Source organism: Jaculus jaculus, chromosome 7, assembly GCF_020740685.1.
Source record: "Jaculus jaculus isolate mJacJac1 chromosome 7, mJacJac1.mat.Y.cur, whole genome shotgun sequence".
NCBI classification, from domain to species: domain Eukaryota; kingdom Metazoa; phylum Chordata; class Mammalia; order Rodentia; family Dipodidae; genus Jaculus; species Jaculus jaculus.
Genome location: NC_059108.1, coordinates 129132157 through 129151762, shown reverse-complemented (window position 1 = coordinate 129151762; position 19606 = coordinate 129132157). Strand labels below are relative to the sequence as shown.

The following is a 19606-nucleotide window of genomic DNA, read 5'->3' as shown; positions in this document are numbered from 1 at the left end:
AGCTGATTTTCAAGAGGAATGTGGAAGGATTTGAAACCTTGGCCTAAGAGATGTCTTACTATGTTGTAAGTATGGCTTGATGGACTATTCTGGTCAGAGTTGAAAGGCCTGAATGCGGTAAAAACTATGGACTGTGACATTTGGCTTATGAGGGTGAGAAACAGCTTTGCCTGGACTAGGCTAGCAGTTTGTGTGGGAAGCTTGCTGTTATGCCTGGGTCCTGAGAAGTTGTGTAGGGTTGCTTTGCATAGAAATGAACTGGTGTGAGCAGAGGGACATAGCACAGAAAAAAATGAAATCTTTGCACCTGAATTGCTGCCCATTTACCTGCAAATTGTTTGAGAGATTACAACCTTTCAGATTGGGCTAGCTGACCTGCACTGGGGCAACAGGAAGAATGTAGACTCTTTTGAAGGGGGCTGAGTGTTCAAGGAGCGTCCTGTTCTTCAAAGTTTGCCAGTAAAACTGGCCATGGGTGGCACACACCTTTAATCCCAGCACTTGGGAGGCAGAGGTAAGAGGATCATGGTGAGTTTGAGGCCACCCTGAGACTACATAGTGAATTCCAGGTCAGCCTGGGCTAGGTGAGAACCACCTTGAAAAATTACAGAAAAGAAAAATTCAAAAAGTGGGCTGAAGAGATGGCTTACCACCTAAGTCACTTGCTGACAAAACCAAAGGACCAAGGTTCAATTACCCAGGACCAATGTAAGCCAGATGCCCAAGGTGGCCCATGTGTTTGGAGTTCATTTGCCATGGTTGGAGGCCTTGTCATGCCCATTTTCTCCCTCTCTCTCTCTCTCTCTCTCTCTCTCTCTCTCTCTCTCTCTCTCTCTCAAATAAACAAACAAAAATAAAATAATTTTTTTAAAAATTCAAAAAGTACTGGGTGTGATGGCACGCACATACCTTTAATCCCAGCACTCAAGAGGCAGAGGTAGGAGGATCGCTGTGAGTTTGAAGCTGTCCTGAGACTCCATAGTGAATTCCAGGTCAGCCTGGACCCTGCCTCAAAAAAATAAAAAAAATTAAAAAGGTGGCAAGCCATTGAGGAAGTCACCCTACATCCATCTTTGGTCTACACACACACACACACACACACACACACACACACACACACACACAATTACTCAAAAGAAAACTTTTATTGAGCCTGATGTTGTGATACTAAGGGAGGCAGCACAAGAGTGTCTCCCAGCCTACACACTGAGTGAGCTTGGAACAGCCTGCTCATGTAGCCAGAGGAGGGACATGTGGACTGATTACAGAACCATCATATGTGAATGAAGATGTGCTTTGTACTAATGGCAGCCTTGGCTCTTTAGTATTAGTTACAGAGCAGTTCCTCTGCTAATCCATCAGGGGAGATGATCCCCTGCTGGCCTATGGTCGCAAGGCCATGTAGAGTCTATTGAGGCTGTGATAGTGAAAAGTCGGGTGCCAACTGTGTGAGCCAGCCTTGGCGGAGGCTGTGAGTTCAGGTGCTGGGGCAATCAGTAGTGTTATCCTGTAGTTTTCTCAAGGTGTCTGTGGAGTGCTCAACATGGCCAGTGTTGAGAGCAGTTTAGCTGGCTGTTTGATTGACAATCCTTTTGTTCAAGGCAGCCAGGGCAGTGCAGGAAATCTAACAGCTACTAATTAAGGAATCTTATTGTCCCATTCCCTAATATCTCTGAGAAAATAACATCAGAAGGAATAATAAGAACTTATAACACTGATAATGATTTTAACAGATTTAAATTTTTTATTATTTATTTGAGAAAGAGAGAGAATGAAAGAACGGATGTGCCAGGGCCCCTAGCCACTGCAAATGAACTCCAGATGCATGTGCCACCATGTGTTTCTGGCTTATGTGGGTTCTGAGGAATCGAAGGCTTAGCAAGCAAGCATGTTAACCGCTAAACCATCTCTCCAGCCTGGTTTTAACCAGGGCTTAACAACTGCCCAGTGCTCCAGGGAAGATGGGTCCCCACCCTGTATCTCCATCTTCCCTGACTGTCTGATTTTGCCATATCCTGACTTCTTATCTGTCCCCAATATAGGTTCAATGTCAATAACATATGTTCCTTGACCCAAAAATGTCATTATAAAACATGCTGGTCCCTTAGGACTTAGGTCTGGTAGACATTTTTCCAACTGATCTCTGATCATGCTGCTGGTGGCTTAGAGAATTTGTCCTAGCACAAGTTCTTTTACCTTTGGCTAGAATCTGTAACACCTCAGTAAACCCTGTATTTAGAGTTCTCTTTGTCTCAAAATTTTGATTGAATGTGAATTTCAACAATACTATATAGGAAGGAATGTGTGTGCTATGTATTAATAAATGAAAAGTCTGGGGTTGGAGAGATGGCTCAGTGGGTAATGTGCTTGACTACAACGGCTAATGACCAGGGTTCAATTCTCCAGTACACATGTTAAGTTGGATGAACAAGGAGGTTCATGGCTGGAGTTTGTTCGCAGTGGCTAGAGGCCCTGGTATGCTTATTATCATTCATTCCCTCTCTCTCTCCTTACAAATAAATAACTTTTTTTTTTTCAATATGGGTCTCACTCTAACTCAGGCTGACCTGGAATTCACTCTGTAGTCTCAGGGTGGCCTCAAACTCATGGCGATCCTCCTACCTCCTGAGTGCTGGGATTAAAGGCATGTGCCACCATGCCAGGCATAAAAATATTCTTTTAAATAAATGAAATAGAGCTGGAGAGATGGCTTAGCCACTAAGGTACTTGCCTGCTAAGCCTAAGGATTCATGTTCAACTAAATCTCCAGGTTCCACATAAGCCAGACACACCAGGTGACACAAGTTGCACATTCCACAAGTTGGTACATGCATCTAGAGTTCTAGTTCAGTGGTTGGAGGCCCTGGCATGCCAATTCTCTCTCTCTCTCTCTCTCATAAAAAAAAGTAAATGAAATCTCTTTTATGTTTCATAACTAAAATGCCTAACTTGGGGCAGCCAAATAAATTTATCTGTTTAGCAAGATGCAGCATTTTGAGCACCGGTTAAGAGCTTCCAGAGGCAGAAAGGGTAGTTGCCATTTTTCACAGATGCAACAAATGATGAACTTTACCAACAACTTCAAAATGAGGAATTGTAAGACATTAACCATCATCATAAGTCATTAGGAAAAAGCAAGCAACAAAACCCCCACAGGCTTAGATGACTCGTTAGACAAAGAAATAATCTCAGAGGAAGACGAGGTTTGTTGGCTCAGCCTCGGAAAGGCTGAGGTAAGAGTATCTCTGAGTTCAAGACCAGCCTAGGCTAAAAATGGAGACTCTGCGTTGTTGCTTTTTTTAAAGCCCTCAGAGGAGCAGGTAAATTCCAGAGACCAAACAACTTAAATGTCAGCGTGTATGTCAATTTACCAATTTCAAATGTCATCTTAGTACTCGGAGCAAATAATTATTTTCCGCTCATGGTTTTCGCATGACGTAATATTTTCACAATTGTCCAGATTCATTGACAATTGTTGACAAAAACCCAATAGCAGCCATCTAAATTTCTTCGGGTAAAATGTTTGTAGGGCTCCCGCCATCGCTGACAACCACCCGCCCGCAACAAACCCTCGTCTGAGCGGAAGTTGGTCCTCGTGGGCTTCCGTAGTTTTCCTAACTAACTTCCGCCTGTGACGGGCGGCTTTGCTAAAGGCACTTCCGGCAGCAGAGTACGGAGCTGCCCGAGAAAGATGGTGAGTGACTAAGGGTTTCGGCTGGTGGTCGCAGTGGGAAGCGGTGCGAGCGCCCGAGGCGAGAGGACCGGGCAGCGCGGCCCGCCGGCCGGGTGTCGTCGGCGGGCCGAGGCTCTGGGAGACGGCGCTTGGGTCGCCGCGAGGGCGGACGGAGGCCTTACGACCCGCCGGGGGCCGGCGGCGCGCCGGAGACCTCATCCACGCCTTCGCTCGCCGCCCTGCCCCGCCTGCTCCGGGCCTCCAGGCTACCGGGCGGGCGCTGGCGACGCCGCCCCTGCCTTCGCGGCGCTTCCATTCGGGAGAAGACGCACAGCGAGCCGAGAAAACTGTAGCGACCTCGTCGGGGAGCGGGGGCGGCTTGGTGACTTACAGGAAGGACATGGGGAGGCTCCGGTGGCTATTTTATTGTTTAATAGATTGTCGGCAAAGGAGCCCTCCGAGGAAATGAAATTTTGTATGTTTGTGTCTGTGTGTGTGTGGTGGGGGGGGCAGGGTCTCACTCTAGCTCAGGCTGAGCTGGAATTCACTCTGTAGTCTCAGGCTGGCCTTGAACTCACGGCGATTCTCCTACCTCTGCCTCCCGAGTGCTGGGATTAGAGGCATGTGGCCACCACACCCGGCTGGAAATGAGATTTTGAGCAGAAGCCTGAACTGAGGGAGGAATGGAGTAGCTACTGCAAATAAATGTGTGAGGGAAATCTGGAGCAGACAAAGTGATCACACAGTGCAGAGGACCTGAGGCGTGACTGTGTTAACCCTGAATCATGGTTGGAAGGCCACAATACACAGAAGGCCTGTGAAGACTTTTGGGTTCCTTTTGGTAAGAAGGATACTGAGACATAGTAAAAAAGATGTAGCAGAACACAAGCCTTGTCTTTTCTAGAACAATAGAGAAACACCCAAGTTTTGGTGTAGAACAGACCTGAACATGGTTCCTGAGTCCGTATCTTAACAGTATTTGCGACAGAGTACAAGTCATTGAATCTCTCTGGACCTCTGTTTCTTTATCCATAAACGGAGAGGGGGGGGGTAATGGTAAGCTAATTTTGTGCTGTCTGTAAGAACTAAGTGAGATGGTCTGGAGAGATGGCTTAGCAGTTAAGCACTTGCCTGCAAAGCCTAAGGATCCCGGTTCGAGGCTCGATTCCCCAGGACCCACGTTAGCCAGATGCACAAGGGGGCGCATGCATCTGGAGTTCGTTTTCAGTGGGTGGAAGCCCTGGCGTGCCCATTCTCTCTCTCTTTCTACCTCCTCCTTTCTCTCTGTTGCTCTCAAATAAATAAAAATAAAAAAAGTTTTTAAAAAAAGGAATTAAGTGAGATAATATTCCAGTAGCGTGTAGTGTGCTACTTATCACATTTTAAGTATTCGGCAAGAGATTGAGAAACATGTAAGATGCCTCAGAGATGGAGTGTAGGGCCAATTTGGGGCAATGCTTCTACTGGGGCAGGTCTGGTCCCAAGGGAGGAGAAAGGTAGAGGGACCTGGACACGTTAGGTGTAAGTGGGATGGTAAGGACCAAGCATGCTGAGCTTAGCAGTTTGGACATGGCACCATTAAGAGCAAGGAAGCTGTTGCTGGATTTTGAGAACTGAAGGGTCAGCTGTTTGTTGTAGAAGGTCATAGCTGTTCTTGAGGCTGGAGAGATGGCTCAGTGGATAAGGCACTTGCCTGAAAAACTTAAGGAGTTCTGTTCCCCAGTACCCACGTACAGCCAGATGTACAAGGTGGTACATGCATCTGGAGTTCGTTTACAACTGTTGGAGGCCCTGGAGCACCCGTTCTCTCTCTCTTTTTGCCAGGCACAGTGGTGCATGCCTTTAATCACAGGACTTGAAAGACAGAGGTAGGAGGATTGCATGAGTTCGAGATCATCTTAAGATTACATAGTGAATTCCAGGTCAGCCTGCTGAGATCCTACCTCAAAAAATCTAAATAAATAAATAAATAAAACTAAAACAGGAAGGGAATAGCTGTCTTGATGGACTGGATGAAAAAGAGGAGTGAAGGACTGTTGATAGATGAAGAAGAATGGAACGAGAGTGGATTTGGACTGTTTTAACTCCCACATTCTGTAGTGACACTGACAGATGAAGTCCTGACCCTACCCTTCCTTATTCACAGTTAGTAATATATTTGGTGAGAACTTACTTGGATCATGGAAGGGGCGGCTGCTTTGCATACATTCTTTCATTTTCCGCAACAGGAGGAACTCATATCATTCCTACTTTCCAGTTAAGGACCTCAGAACTCAAGGAGACAACCTGATTTACCCAAGGCCACATAGCCTGTGGTGATAGAGCCAGAATTCAGATTCCATGACACAGGCTCTCAAGCTAATTACAGCCTCATCTATAGAGAGAATAATGAAACATCTTGGGGATTGTATTTTTGGAATTAATGATGGTGAAGGAACAATGCTTAGAATAGAGTTGGGTCCATAATAAGTACTCCACAAACATTAGCTACCCCAGCTACCCCATCCAGCAAGATTCCTCTAGGAGGTATGAGGAATTGTCATACCATAAGGTGACAGCTTTTCAGATTTAGGACCAACCTGAAAGCCCTAGGACTTTGAGGTGGGAGGTTAACAAGTTGTTATTTTAAAAAGTCTTCTGAGCCAGGTGTGGTGGTTCACACCTTTAATTCCAGCACTCAGGAGGCAGAGGTAGGTGAATCGCTGTGAGTTTAAGGCCACCCTGAGACCACATTGTGAATTTCAGGTCAGCCTGGACTAGAAAGCAATACCCTACCTTGATAAACAACAACAACAAAAAGTCTTCTGGATCCTGGTGTGCTCTGTGTAGGAGTAAATGATTGTTGGGCATGTACACAGTAGTTTTCATAGATGCTTGAAACATACTCTTGGTAGCCTCAGTTTGGGAGTTTCGTGTTAAAGAATGTCAGGAGCTGTTCTTGCTGTTCAAGAGAGATAATATTAGAAAGTCACACTGCTTAGTTATAGCTACTTCTTAATAGAGTCCTAAGATGAACTCAGTTGCAAGTAATCTCTTCCACAGTAAGTAACATCTGCAATGTACCTAGGTTTGTAAATACGAAAATGGGGTGTGTGTTCATGTTGTCGAATAACAGTACAAGAAAGATGTTCTTTTGATGATTATATTCTGAATTTATATCTGTGCCTGTTTTCTCCTGCCCTCAGGGTCAAAGTCAGAGTGGTGGTCACGGTCCTGGAGGTGGCAAGAAGGATGACAAGGTAAATAAGAATCTAGGTATTTACATGATTTGAGCATATTATGGGAAACGTCATAGTCTTCAGCTGAGTTCCTTCACGAGCTATAAAATTTTCAAACGCGAAATGGCTTAGTAGCTATTGAACTAAACCTAGGATAGAATGCCTTTTTCCTGTGTATAAACAATATGGGGGGCTGGAGAGATGGCTTAGCACTTAAGTGCATGCCTGCAAAGCCTAAGGACCCAGATTTTATTCTCTAGGACCCACACAAGCCAGATGCACATGGTGGCACATGTGTCTGGAGTTCATTTGCAGTGGCTAGAGGCCCTGGTGTGCCCATTCTCTCTCACTCTCCCCCTATCTATCTCTAATAAATTAAAATCTTTTAAAAAAAATATTAAGTTGCCAACAGGTGTTTATGAGTTAATGATTTTTAAGTGTATAAAAGCACTAGCATGGAAGTTTTAAATTGCCTGTAGTTTAGTGTCTAATTTCCAGAGATATAAAGAATTGCCTCATCTTACTCGAACTTTTACTGTATTACTCAGTTAGACCTTACCTTAATGAAATGATCTGTTCACTGCCATTTTTTCTGTATTACTATGTTTATTTGCTACAGTTACATTTTACTTATTAAAATTGTAGGAATATAAGCTGGCGTGGTGGTGCACTCCTGTAATCCCAGCAATTGGGAGGCAGAGGTAGGAGGATCACCATGAGTTCAAGGCCACCCTGAGACTCCATAGTGAATTCCAAGTCATTCTGAGCTAGTGTGAGACCCTACCTTGAAAAAAAAAATTGCAGGAATATGAAATGCAGGGTTTTTTTAAGACAGTTTTTAATGTCATCCTAAGATCAAGTAACCTGGAAATAGATGATTGTAATGCAGAAATAATTTTGTTTTATGATTTTCATGTGACTTTTTTCCTGTTCTTAAAAACTCAAGGACAAGAAAAAGAAATATGAACCTCCTGTACCAACTAGAGTGGGAAAAAAGAAGAAGAAAACAAAGGGACCAGATGCTGCCAGCAAACTGCCACTGGGTAATGACCTGGCTGGTCTTTGCAATCTCCCCCGTTCCTCAGAGAAAGCACCTCTGTGCTTGTGGCATAGGGCTTAAAGGGAGACAGGAAATAAGGGGTGGCTCAAGCTGTGACTCTGGTTGTAGCTCCACTCATTCTACCTCTTGTGTCTGGCCTGGGTTGACATAGAAGTTGCTTTTTATCTTAAACTTCAGTGTTACTTGAGTGTGTCTCACGTTAAGAAATCCCATTCATTTTCTTTAAATAGCTGGGCATGGTGGCACACACCTTTCATCCGAACATTTGGGAGGCTGAGGTAGGAGGATTGCTGGGGATTCGAGGCCAGCCTGAGACTACATAGTGAATTCCAGGTCAGCCTGAACGAGAGAAAGACCCTATCTCAAAAAACAAACAAAAAGGATTTCTTTAAATAGATAGTTTCTCTGAGTATAGCATTGGAAGTATAGGTTGTTTTCTGTTGGTTGTTTTGAGATTTAGTCTCCCTGTTGCCCAAACTGATCTTCCTTCCTTAGCTTCCCAAGGACTGAGATACAGGTGTGCACCACCACAAAAGACAGTTTTAGACTACAAGATCCAGGGTGAACTTGGGTAACTTAGAAATACTTTTATTTCGTGAAATAAGTATTAGTGTATTTAATTTTTTTAACTTTTTATTGACACTTCCATATATAGTAGACAATATATCATGAACATATTTCCTTCCCATTATCCTCCCTTTTTCCCCTCTTGAGTCAGCCCTCCACTGAATCCCTTCCTCTTTCCAACTAATCTCTATTTTTTTCAATGTCATCACTTGTTTTCTCTCCTGTTATGCAGGTCTTGTGTAGGTAGAATCAGCCACTGTGAGGTTAATACTACGGCCACAGTTTTTTCTGGAAGACAGTATTGCAAATCACTCCTCCCCTTCCTTTGGCTCTTACATTCTTCTGTCTACTCTTCCACAGTGGTCCCTGAGCCTTGAAGTGTGTGTCTCACTCAGAACTGAACACTCTACTATCAATTCTTCTCAGCACTTTGTTGTGAACTTAAGGGGGCGTGTATGTTTTATATGGATGGAGGACACTGAAAACCCTCCCTCTTCAGATCATGGTGCCTTTTTTGTTTTTGTTTTCCGAGGTAGAGTCTTGCTCAAGTCCCCTCCCCATTTAAAAATATTTATTTGAGAGAGAGAAAGAGGCAGATAAAGAATGGGTGTGTCTGGGCCTCCAGCCACTGCAAACAAACTCCAAATGCATGCACCACCTTGTGCATTTGGCTTATGTGGGTACTGGGGAATTGAACCTGTGTCCTTAGGTTTTGAAGGCAAGCACCTTAACCACTAAGCCATCTCTCCAGCCCAGGTCATGGCACCTTTATCCTACAAGCATAGCCACTAAAATCTAATATGGTTGTCAAGTTGGGACAGTTTTAGGGGGTTTTGTTGTTGTTTTTTTTTGAGGTGGGGTCTCACTCTAGTCCAGGCTGGCCTTGAACTTACAGCAAAATCCTACCTCTGCTTCCCCCAGTGCTGGGATTAAAAGTGTATACCACCATGCACGACTTAACTTTAGATTTTTTAATGGCTTCCTGAGGAATGTAAAATAAAAGATGCCCACGGCTGGAGAGATGTCTCAGTGGTTAAGATGCTTGCCTACCCAGGTTTGATTCCCCAGGACCTACAAGGTGATGCATGCATCTTAATCTCACTTGCAGTGGCTAAAGGCCCTAGTGGGCCCATTCTTTCTTTTCCTCCCTCCCTCCCTCCCTCCCTCTCCCCCCCCCTTTCTCTATCAAATAAATAAATAAAAATATTTTTAAAAATAAGGCTGGAGATGGCTTAGTGGTGAAGGTGCTTGCCTGCAAAGCCAAAGGATCCTGGTTTGATTCCCTAGAACCCATATAAGCCAGATGTACAAGGTGGTGCATGCGTGTGGAGTTTGTTTGCAGTGTCTGGAGGCCCTAGTGTGCCCATTCTCTCTGTCTCTTTCTCTCTTAAAGAAAAATAATAATAGGGCTGGAGAGATGGCTTCGTGGTGAAGGCCCTTGCCTATAAAGCCTAAGGACCCAGTTTCAACTCCCTAGTACCCACACAAGCCAGATGCACCAGTGGCACATGTGTTTGGAATTCATTTGCAGTGGCTGGAGGCTTTGGTGTACCCATGTCTCTCTCTTCCCCCTCCCTCCCTCCCTTCCTCCCTCCTTCTCTCTCTGTCTGCTTGCAAATAAGTAAATAAATAAAAATTTTTTTAAAAGATGTCCTGACCCCATGCACCTTCTCCATACAGAGCCCTGCCACACCTGTGTGTCCTTTGACTCTTCCATGGACCAGAGCCTTTGTTCTTGCTCTTCCCTTTGTTTAAAAGGTTCTTTCCTGGGTCCTTCCCTGGCTACTTGCTTCTCAGCCCTTCACGCATCAACTCAAATACAGCCAGCCTCTCATCTACAAATGTCCTTTGAAACTTAGAACTACTTTCTAAAATATTGCTCAGTTAATAAACAGATTCAGCTGGGCATGGTGGTGCATGCCTTTAATCCCAACAGAGATAAGAGGATCACTGTGAGTTTGAGGCCAGCCTGAGACTACATAGGGCATTCTCCAGGTCAGCCTGGGCTAAATAGAGCAAGACCCTACTTCGAAAAACCAAAAAATAAAAACATTCAAATGGTAAAACTAGCTTGTTATTCTACTGTTATAAGTCAGTATAGTACTGATACAGAAGGAGACAGTTCTGTCTGTAGAACAGAGTAGAAAGGCCAAAAACTAGCATTACAGAAGTATTTAGTATATGTTAAAGGAAATATTTCAGCTCTGGGGAATAGGAAAGGCTATTTCATGTAAATGGCTGACAAAAAATGAAATTAGATCATTTGCCTCTTGATGATTGGATTATAGATACACATTGGAAAGTAAACACAAGAAAATTTAGGCACATTTAATCCTAGGGTAAAAGAGGTCTTTTGAAGTAAGTCAGAAAGCCCAGTAATGATAAAGAGAAGGTTGGCTGATGTGGCATGAGTCCTCAAACCAAACCAAAAGAAACTCAGGGAAAATACTTGCCACAAAAGAAACATGGTAGTGCAAAGTTCTACAAATGGATGACTGTGTTTACAATTAGCTTGTGACATGCACCAGTGTGTGCCTACAGAAGAATCCATGTCACTTTGTTAGTATCTCTGGAAAAAATAAACCAAACTACCTTTGGGTTAGTGACTTTCTTCTTTGTCCATACAGGCTATTTGGAGTTAGCAAAATTTGAACTTTGTGGAAACCAGCTTAAATAATGTCTTTTTTAAATTTTTTAATATTTTTCCTTTATTGCAAACTATAAGGTCTAAGTATACTAAAGCCTGATTTTTTAATTACAGTGACACCTCACACCCAGTGTCGCTTGAAATTACTGAAGTTGGAGAGAATTAAAGACTACCTTCTCATGGAGGAAGAGTTCATTAGAAATCAAGAACAAATGAAACCACTAGAAGAAAAACAAGAGGTACGGAAAGAAGCTACTCTAGGGGCTGGAGAGATGGCTCAGTGGTTATGGTGCTTGCCTGCAAAGCCTAATGACCCTGGTTCAGTTCCCCACTACCCACATAAAGCCAAATTGCATAAAGAGACACGTGCATCTGGAGTTCATTTGCAGTCGCTAGAGGCCCTGGTGTACCCATTCTCTCTCTCAGTCATCTCTACTCTCTGCTTGCAAATAAAGGAGCTACTCTTTCCATTTTACAAAGTGAATGCTATTTAGAGCCTACATCTCTCAACAGATAAATGTGATTTAAATAGTAGAACCTAGGTCTGCAAAGGTGACTCAATGTAAAAGGTGCTTGCAAGGCCTACCATTCAGTTTCAGTTCTCCAGCACCCATATAAAGGTGTATGCAGAAAGTGGCACAAGTGTCTACCCATATAAAGGTGTATGCAAAAAGTGGCACAAGTGTCTGACATTCATTTACAGCAACAAGAAACTCTGCCATGCCCATATGTACACACACACACACACACGCACACATGCGCAAATAAATAAAAACTTTGCAGGCTTTTATGAAGCCTTGCTTGGTGCCTTTTAAAAGCAAATCTAATGATGTGTTAGGGTCATATACCTAATAAAGGTCTAAGCTGCTTTGCCTTCTTGGTATATTGTTCTTTAGGAGGAAAGATCAAAAGTGGATGATCTGAGGGGAACCCCAATGTCAGTAGGAACCTTAGAAGAGATCATTGATGATAATCATGCCATCGTGTCCACATCTGTGGGCTCAGAACACTATGTCAGCATCCTTTCATTTGTGGACAAGGATCTGTTGGAACCAGGCTGCTCAGTCCTTCTCAACCACAAGGTGAGTTTCTGGTCTATAAGGAGGCATTCCTGGTTATGGGGGTAGAGGTTCTGGAATCAGCACCACAGTGCGAAACCTTGATGTGTCAAAGCCAGTGTTCTTTTTCAGGTGCATGCTGTGATAGGGGTGCTCATGGATGACACGGATCCTCTGGTCACAGTGATGAAAGTGGAAAAGGCCCCCCAGGAGACCTACGCGGATATTGGTGGACTGGACAACCAAATCCAGGAAATTAAGGTATGGCTGGTGGAGAGCCAGCCCTGGCTTTTTGGACTTTTAGTTTCCTATAGCTGTCACATTTAGAACTGTTGGAGTTGTTTCTCATATTTTTTCTTTATTGGTCACTATTTGGCCACTATTTGACCCAGAGCTTTCCAGTTGTGGATCTGTATGTTACTGTTGAGCTGGGTGCTGGCGGTTGCAGTACTTCATATGAAACTTTCTGCAGCAGCTTCAGCCCAATACTTCTGACATTTAATACATGGTGAATTCTCGTGTGAAAATGTGATATTACTAGTTGTGCTGACTTGTGTTGTGTGGAGGTGCCTGTACACACCTATACAGTGTTGGGGCCTAGAACATAATTGCTATGCCTACAATGGTCCTGGTGTCTTGAGGAATGTGGTCATTCAGGATGGCTGTGGGCCAGCTCTCTGCTTACTCTTGCACTCAAAGGGAAGTCATCCAGAACTATCACAGATCTCCCTCCACTGATGACCTCTCAGACAGCAACAACCATAATAGTGTCCCTTTTAGTTGAAAAGGGTGAATTTAAATTGAGTAACCTGTGCTCTAGAATAGCTGTGTGTTGTTCAAGACTGGCTTGAGCTGGAAGATTAAAGGAGAGTTGAGCGTGGCTTAGAAAAGGGACACTGCTAGGAGTGCAAAGGGACAGACGTCTACTTCAGCATACCCTTTGCTGCTAATGGAACCAAATACATTTTCTCTAAGAAGAGTGACATTTTTCACTTTCTTTTCCTGAAAACATAATATTTGCATATTAAATAATGCTGATAGCTTCAATAAAACTTGAACTTTGTAAAACTGAGTGTTTCTTTTCTGCAGGAGTCTGTGGAGCTTCCTCTAACCCATCCTGAATATTATGAAGAGATGGGGATAAAGCCCCCTAAGGGGGTCATTCTCTACGGCCCCCCTGGCACAGGTGCGCTTTGTTTGAGACTGTAAGGCATGTCAAGCAGTAGTACTGGCTAGTTGTAATTGCTTAACTCTCAGTGATAACAGCACAGTTCCTTAGTTTACAGCATGCTCAAGAGCTAGAAGCAGAGCCTTTATTGTTTAGCAAAACTCTGGGTTCAGTCCTCAGCATCCCACTCCCTCCCCCCAAAAGCCCAAAACAGGTTCTCAACCTTGGTTGTTCAAGTACATTGAAGTGCAAGTGCTGGGAGCTGGCTGGGAAGGTAGCTCAGTGGGCCAGACACTTGCCACATAAGCATGAGGACCTGAGTTCAATCCCTAGCATCCACATAAAAAGCTAAGCATAGCCATGCATGCCTGTAACCTTAGTGTTGAGGGAGGCAGAGACAAAAGGACTTCTGGGCCTTCCTAGTCAGCCAGTCTGCTGGCAAAACTGCTACCTCCAGGTTAAGTAAGAGACCTACTTTGTCTCAGGGAAATGAGGTGGAAGAGTAATAGAACATTTGGTGCCCTCCTGTGGCCCGTGCATGCATCTACACACGTGCCCATAGCATGTAACGCACACAAACGAAAAAAATCTTTAAAGAAAATGCTGCCGGCTGTGGTAGCACACACCTTTAATCCCAGCACTTTGACCTAAAAGAAGAAGGTCAGGGAATGAATCAGTATTGAAAACAGTGTTTGGTCCCTTCCTGAGATCAGTGAGAGGAACTGCCTTGGGAAGGACCTGCCATACACCAAGGAGCTTAAGGGTTTCTGCAGCTCTTGTTTTAGGTTCCATTGAGGCTGGTCCTGGCTCTAGGATCTCAGCTGCCAGCGACTCCCTTGCTGTAATGGGCCCTGCGCCTGTGCTTAAGAACACTTAGTGTGTCTCTTTAGGGCCAGATCTAAGACTCCTAGACAAGTGTTTTACACTGATGGTTTCATAGGGGTTTACTTGGTTTTCTAACCCTGAGTTGGATTGGTCAAGTTAATTTCTTTATTTTTAATTTGAAACAAGGTCTTTTGTAACCCAGGCTGGCATTGAACTCATACGTAGCTGAGGATGACCTTAAGCTTTATCCTACCTTTGCCTTCCAAGAGCTGGGATTATAGGTGTGTGTACCACCATACCTGGCTGAGTTGAATTAATTTTGTATGTATTTGCTTATATGTGTGCACGTAGAGGCCAGAGATCAACATCAGGTGTTTTCATTCGCTCTTCACTTTATTTATTGAGATAGGGTTTCACTGAACATTGAGCTCACTGATTCATCTAGACGGACTGGCCAGCAAGCTCCAGGAATCCTTAACGCAGCTCAGGATTTTACGCACAACTTTGAATGGGGCTGACAAAGGCTTGCTTTGAGGAGAGAGATGCATTTCATTGCTCATCCAGAATAGTTATTCCTATAGGTATTTGCAGTTATTCATTAGTAGACCCTTTAGGTTCAGGGTTTAAAAATAACCAAGCAAAAGGTAATTCCTGACATTTTCATGATTTCAGGAAAATAGCTCAGAATAGTCAAAACATGTCAGGTTAGAAGAACAAAGTCTCAGGACACCTGGTGTAGCATCATAGATGTTCTCCCATTTAAGGGAGTGTCTTTTTATGGTGGGAATGATTCTAAATTAGAACAGCAAGTGAGAAATTTTTCTTTTTATTCCTTTTGTCTTTGTCTAAAATAGGTAAAACCTTGTTAGCCAAAGCAGTAGCAAACCAAACTTCAGCCACGTTCTTGAGAGTGGTTGGCTCAGAACTCATTCAGAAGTACCTAGGCGATGGGCCCAAACTTGTACGGGAACTGTTCCGAGTTGCTGAAGAACATGCGCCATCCATCGTGTTCATTGATGAAATCGATGCCATTGGGACCAAAAGGTAGACTCTTACCTGGCTTGTGTTGTTCACATAGCTGCTCTGGGAGAAGAACGATCTTAAGCCCTCACTGTATAGCAAGGTCTTGCTGTACATGGCTGGATGCTTTAGGCTGTGCTTTCACAGGAGCCTGGTAACTAATGCCCAGGAGCAGGCACTGTCTGGAAGTTGGTAAGCCATGAGTAATCACATCAGAGCACTTTCCCTGAGCTAGGCCTATGTGGACTGAGGACTCAACTGTGAACATGGCAGTGTCTGCCCTCAGAATTTCATTGTCAGGTTGAGGCATCAGACACCAGACAGGGAAACAGAATAAATAATGAAACTTTAGGCACAGAAAGTGCTATGAAGAGGGCTGCAGAGATGGTTTAGCAGTTAAGGCACATTTCTGCAAAGTCAAAGGACTCAGGTTTGATTCCCAAGACCCACGTAAGCCAGATGCACAAGGTGAAGCATGTGTCTGGAGTTTTTTTACAGTGACTAGAGACCCTGGTATGCCCGTTCTCTCCCTACCTGCCTCTGTCTGTCTCTTTCTCTCTCCCTCCCCCTCTCAAATATATAAAAATAAATTTTTAAAAAAGAGAAAGTGCTATGAAGAAATGATCTATAACTTGGTTGATAAGGTCCTGGTCTATTTGTACTGCTATAAACAAAACTAAGCTGGGTAGTAATTATATATAAAGACTAAAGTTTGGGCTGGGGGCATCGTTCAGCAGTTAAGGCATTTTTTTTACAAATCCTGATGGCCCGTGTTTGATTCCCTAGTACCCATGTGAAACCAGATGCACAGAGTGGTGCTGGCATGCCCATATCCCCCCATCTCTGTCTCTGTATCCCTCCATTTGTAGGCTGTGAAAGTCAAGATCATGGCACTGGAAGGTGTCTGGTGAAAGCTGTGCAGTGATTTCAAGATGGTGCCTTCTTGCACTGCCCTCCAGAGAAAGCAAGGGTTGTGTCCTCGTGGAGAACAAAGGGGCCCTAGTGTTTGCCAGCCAGCTCTCTCTCTTCCTCTCAAATATTAAAAAAAAAAATATTTTTGAGATAGAAAATGGGTACGCCAGGGTCTCTAGCCACTACAAATAAACTCCAGACATATATGCTACCTTGTGCATCTGGCTTATATGGGACCTGGAGAATCAAACGTTGGTCCGTAGGCTTCTCAGGGAAATGCCTTAACCACTAAGCCATCTCTCCAGCCCAAGAAATTTTATTTTTATTTTGGGGTTTAATTTTAACTTTTACTTATTTATTTGAGAGAGACAAACAGAGAAATTGGGCATTCCAGGGCTTGCGGCCACTGCAAACAAAGTCCAGATACTTGCCCCACCCTGTGCATATATGGGTCCTGGAGAATCAAACCTACGTCCTTTGGTTTTGCAGGCAAGCACTTTAATCACTAACCCATCTCCCCAGACCTTTTTTGGTTGTGTTTTTTTGTTTTGTTTTGTTTTGTTTTGTTTTGTTTTTGATGTAGGATTTCTCTCTAGCTCAGGCTGACCTAGAATTCACTATGTATTCTCAGGGTGGCCTTGAACTCACAGCAATCCTCCCACCTCTGCCTCCCAAGTGCTGGGTGTGTCACCATGCCTGGCTCCAATATATATTTAAAAAGAGTATTAGAGTTCTGCTATGCAAGGTTTCTGCTGCAAGTCTCCATTTAACAGAGTAGTTGGGTTTTCATTTATTGTTTTTTTCCAAAGGTATGATTCAAACTCTGGAGGTGAAAGAGAAATTCAGCGAACAATGTTGGAACTATTGAACCAGTTGGATGGATTTGATTCGCGGGGTGATGTGAAAGTTATCATGGCCACAAACCGAATAGAAACTTTGGACCCAGCACTTATTAGACCAGGTTAAATTTGCTTTTGATCCATCATAGTGAACTGGTGGATTTATGTATGGTTGTGTTTTAAGTATGCTTTGGGGATGATTATAAAATGATATACATACATAATGACAAATACTGTGGAGAAACATAACAAAACAAAAGTTTACCAGAAATTGGTCTCCTTTAGATCACAGTTTAGAGGGATTACAGTCTGCATCTTTGCCTTTGAACTAGTTTTCATCTTTGATCTTTTTTCCTCCATACCTCATATTCCTGTTTAGTTTCAAGAACCTGCTTTTCATTCCCCCTGAAGAAATAAAATGTGATAGCTTGGGTTTATTCTTTATATTCAACTAACAAACATTTTTTAAAGCAGTTGTTTGCTTGCTATCTTTTGTAATTTTTTAGAAGATAGGTCTGTCCTTGGACACTAAATGTCATTCAAGAACTGTTATTTTTTTATTTAGTTTCAAAAGTATCAAAGCAGAATGTTTGAATGAAGAGACTTTAGATGTAGGTATTTACAGGCTATAGATTAAAATGTTCTTTTTAGGATTTGGATGTCATCCTCACAGAATACCTGACTAGAAGTCCTATGTGTGAGGGAGTGAGATAAAGCCTCCTTCTGAGTAAGGCAGAGCCTGGGACTGGAAGGGGTGTGACCGAAAGCTTTGTACCTGCAGGCCGCATTGACAGGAAGATCGAGTTCCCCTTGCCTGATGAAAAGACCAAGAAGCGTATCTTTCAGATTCACACAAGCAGGATGACCCTGGCTGATGATGTAACCTTGGATGACCTGATTATGGCAAAGGATGACCTCTCGGGGGCTGACATCAAAGTGAGTAGCTGGGTGGGTGGGCTTATCTATGCAAGTACAGCCCCCAAATTAGGACACTGTAAACTGTAGGGGTGGCGGTTAGGCTACGTGTTTGGATGCCTTAGGTTTTGATATCAAAATCATTGTGTTGACTTAGTATTGAATCTAAGTGGTGCATTTTTTTTTAATTTTTTTTTTTCCAAGGTAGGTTCTCTCTCCAGTTCAGGCTGACCTGGAATTCACTCTGTAGTCTCAGGGAGGCCTTGAACTCAGCAATCCTTCTACCTCTGCCTCCGTACTGCTGGGATCAAAGGTGTGTGCCACCATACCCGGCTTGGTGCATTTGTTTTTTATTTGAAGTCTTTTAACGTATTATTTTATGACAGAAATGACCTCAAATTCTTGTAGCCACAAGGCTGTCACTGATAGAGCCTGCCACTTCTTCACAAGGCAGAGTTGCTCTGATGTGTCCACTGAGCCCCATGTGGTGAAATGCCTGCTGGAAGAAGTCACCTCAGAGCTGCTGAGGGCTCAGACCCATGTACTCCAGTTCCCATGTCCTGTTAATAGGCTGAACTGTATTAGACCCATTGGTAAAGATGCTTGACCTCTGCTGACCAATCTTTGTATATAAAACAAGGCCCGACAGCAGTGAATGTGGGTACAGCCTGCTTTCCCTGCGAGGACCTGGGCCATTGGTATAAGCACTGTGGGTAGGTGGTAACAGCCACACTTTCCAGACTGTTGCCTGTACTGCCTCTCCACATCACTAACCTCTGTCCTACAGAACTGTTAATAGCTTAGCTGGCAAAAAAAAAAAAAAAAAATTTTTTTATGGAAATTACTTGTTTTTTACCAACTTATTTAAGATTTTGTGAAATATTCAAAAATTTTGCAGTACTAGAACCTGCAGGGCACAGGTACTGTACACACATGCCCAGCACTTAAATTTACCAGTGGTTAAGGCTACCTGTGTCTGTCACTAAACATTTCTTGTTGAACTTTTTAAACAGTCTGATGGCCACACAGCTTGTTAGGACCGGTGACAAAACTTACACAGCTCTTGATTCTTGGGCCAGTCTGCTTCCTTGAAAGTATTCCCAGTTTATGCCATCTCAGATCCTTTCAGAAACTAGAGTGCTTATACATCTAAAGAGAAATTGTTTCCAAATGAGCAATTTTGTGTTTGGTCTATCTTATACCTAATTTCAAAATCTCTCTGAATTGTGTAAGATAAAAATAATTCACTTTCTGAACATACTCTTCTTTCAGGCAATCTGTACAGAAGCTGGTTTGATGGCCTTGAGAGAACGTAGAATGAAAGTAACAAATGAAGACTTCAAAAAATCTAAAGAAAATGTTCTTTATAAAAAGCAAGAAGGCACCCCTGAGGGACTCTACCTCTAGTAACCCAGTTGCTTTCGTGAAAATGTTGAATTTTCCCCACTCTGAAGAGCTAGGGATGAGGTTGGGGAAGTTGTCCCCTGAGGAATCCATTTTCTAGTTGATTTTTAATAACAAGAACCTGTGTCTCTGGAGTGTGATGTTGGGTGCCGACCAGGCGGACTCCCTTTGGTGGTCTTTGTCATGCTGCTTGCAGCTTCCATTAAAGTGTATGCTTTCACAGACTGCTCTGTGGCTCTACACCGGCCCCTTGGCTACAACACATGGGAAGATTCTGCCCCGAGAAAGCTTCTGAGGCCA

General features: G+C 43.5%; 1 protein-coding gene across 1 annotated transcript; it reads left to right on the top strand.

Annotated features, from left to right (window-relative positions):
* The first annotated feature begins 3609 nt into the window (after positions 1 to 3609).
* Positions 3610 to 19530, top strand: Psmc1 (proteasome 26S subunit, ATPase 1). Its single transcript, XM_012947433.2, has 11 exons — positions 3610 to 3694; positions 6859 to 6912; positions 7838 to 7934; positions 11280 to 11404; positions 12062 to 12247; positions 12356 to 12484; positions 13313 to 13409; positions 15071 to 15260; positions 16958 to 17109; positions 17769 to 17923; positions 19175 to 19530. The coding sequence occupies exons 1-11, from the start codon at positions 3692 to 3694 to the stop codon at positions 19307 to 19309; spliced, it is 1323 nt and encodes a 440-aa protein (XP_012802887.2). The 5' UTR covers positions 3610 to 3691; the 3' UTR covers positions 19310 to 19530.
* The last annotated feature ends 76 nt before the right edge of the window (positions 19531 to 19606 follow it).

Excerpts from the sequence above, each read along its gene's own strand:
- Psmc1 (XM_012947433.2), top strand. Across the intron at positions 12,485-13,312 it reads ACCAAATCCAGGAAATTAAG|GAGTCTGTGGAGCTTCCTCT; the intron begins GTATGGCTGGTG and ends TCTTTTCTGCAG. Across the intron at positions 13,410-15,070 it reads CTACGGCCCCCCTGGCACAG|GTAAAACCTTGTTAGCCAAA; the intron begins GTGCGCTTTGTT and ends TGTCTAAAATAG.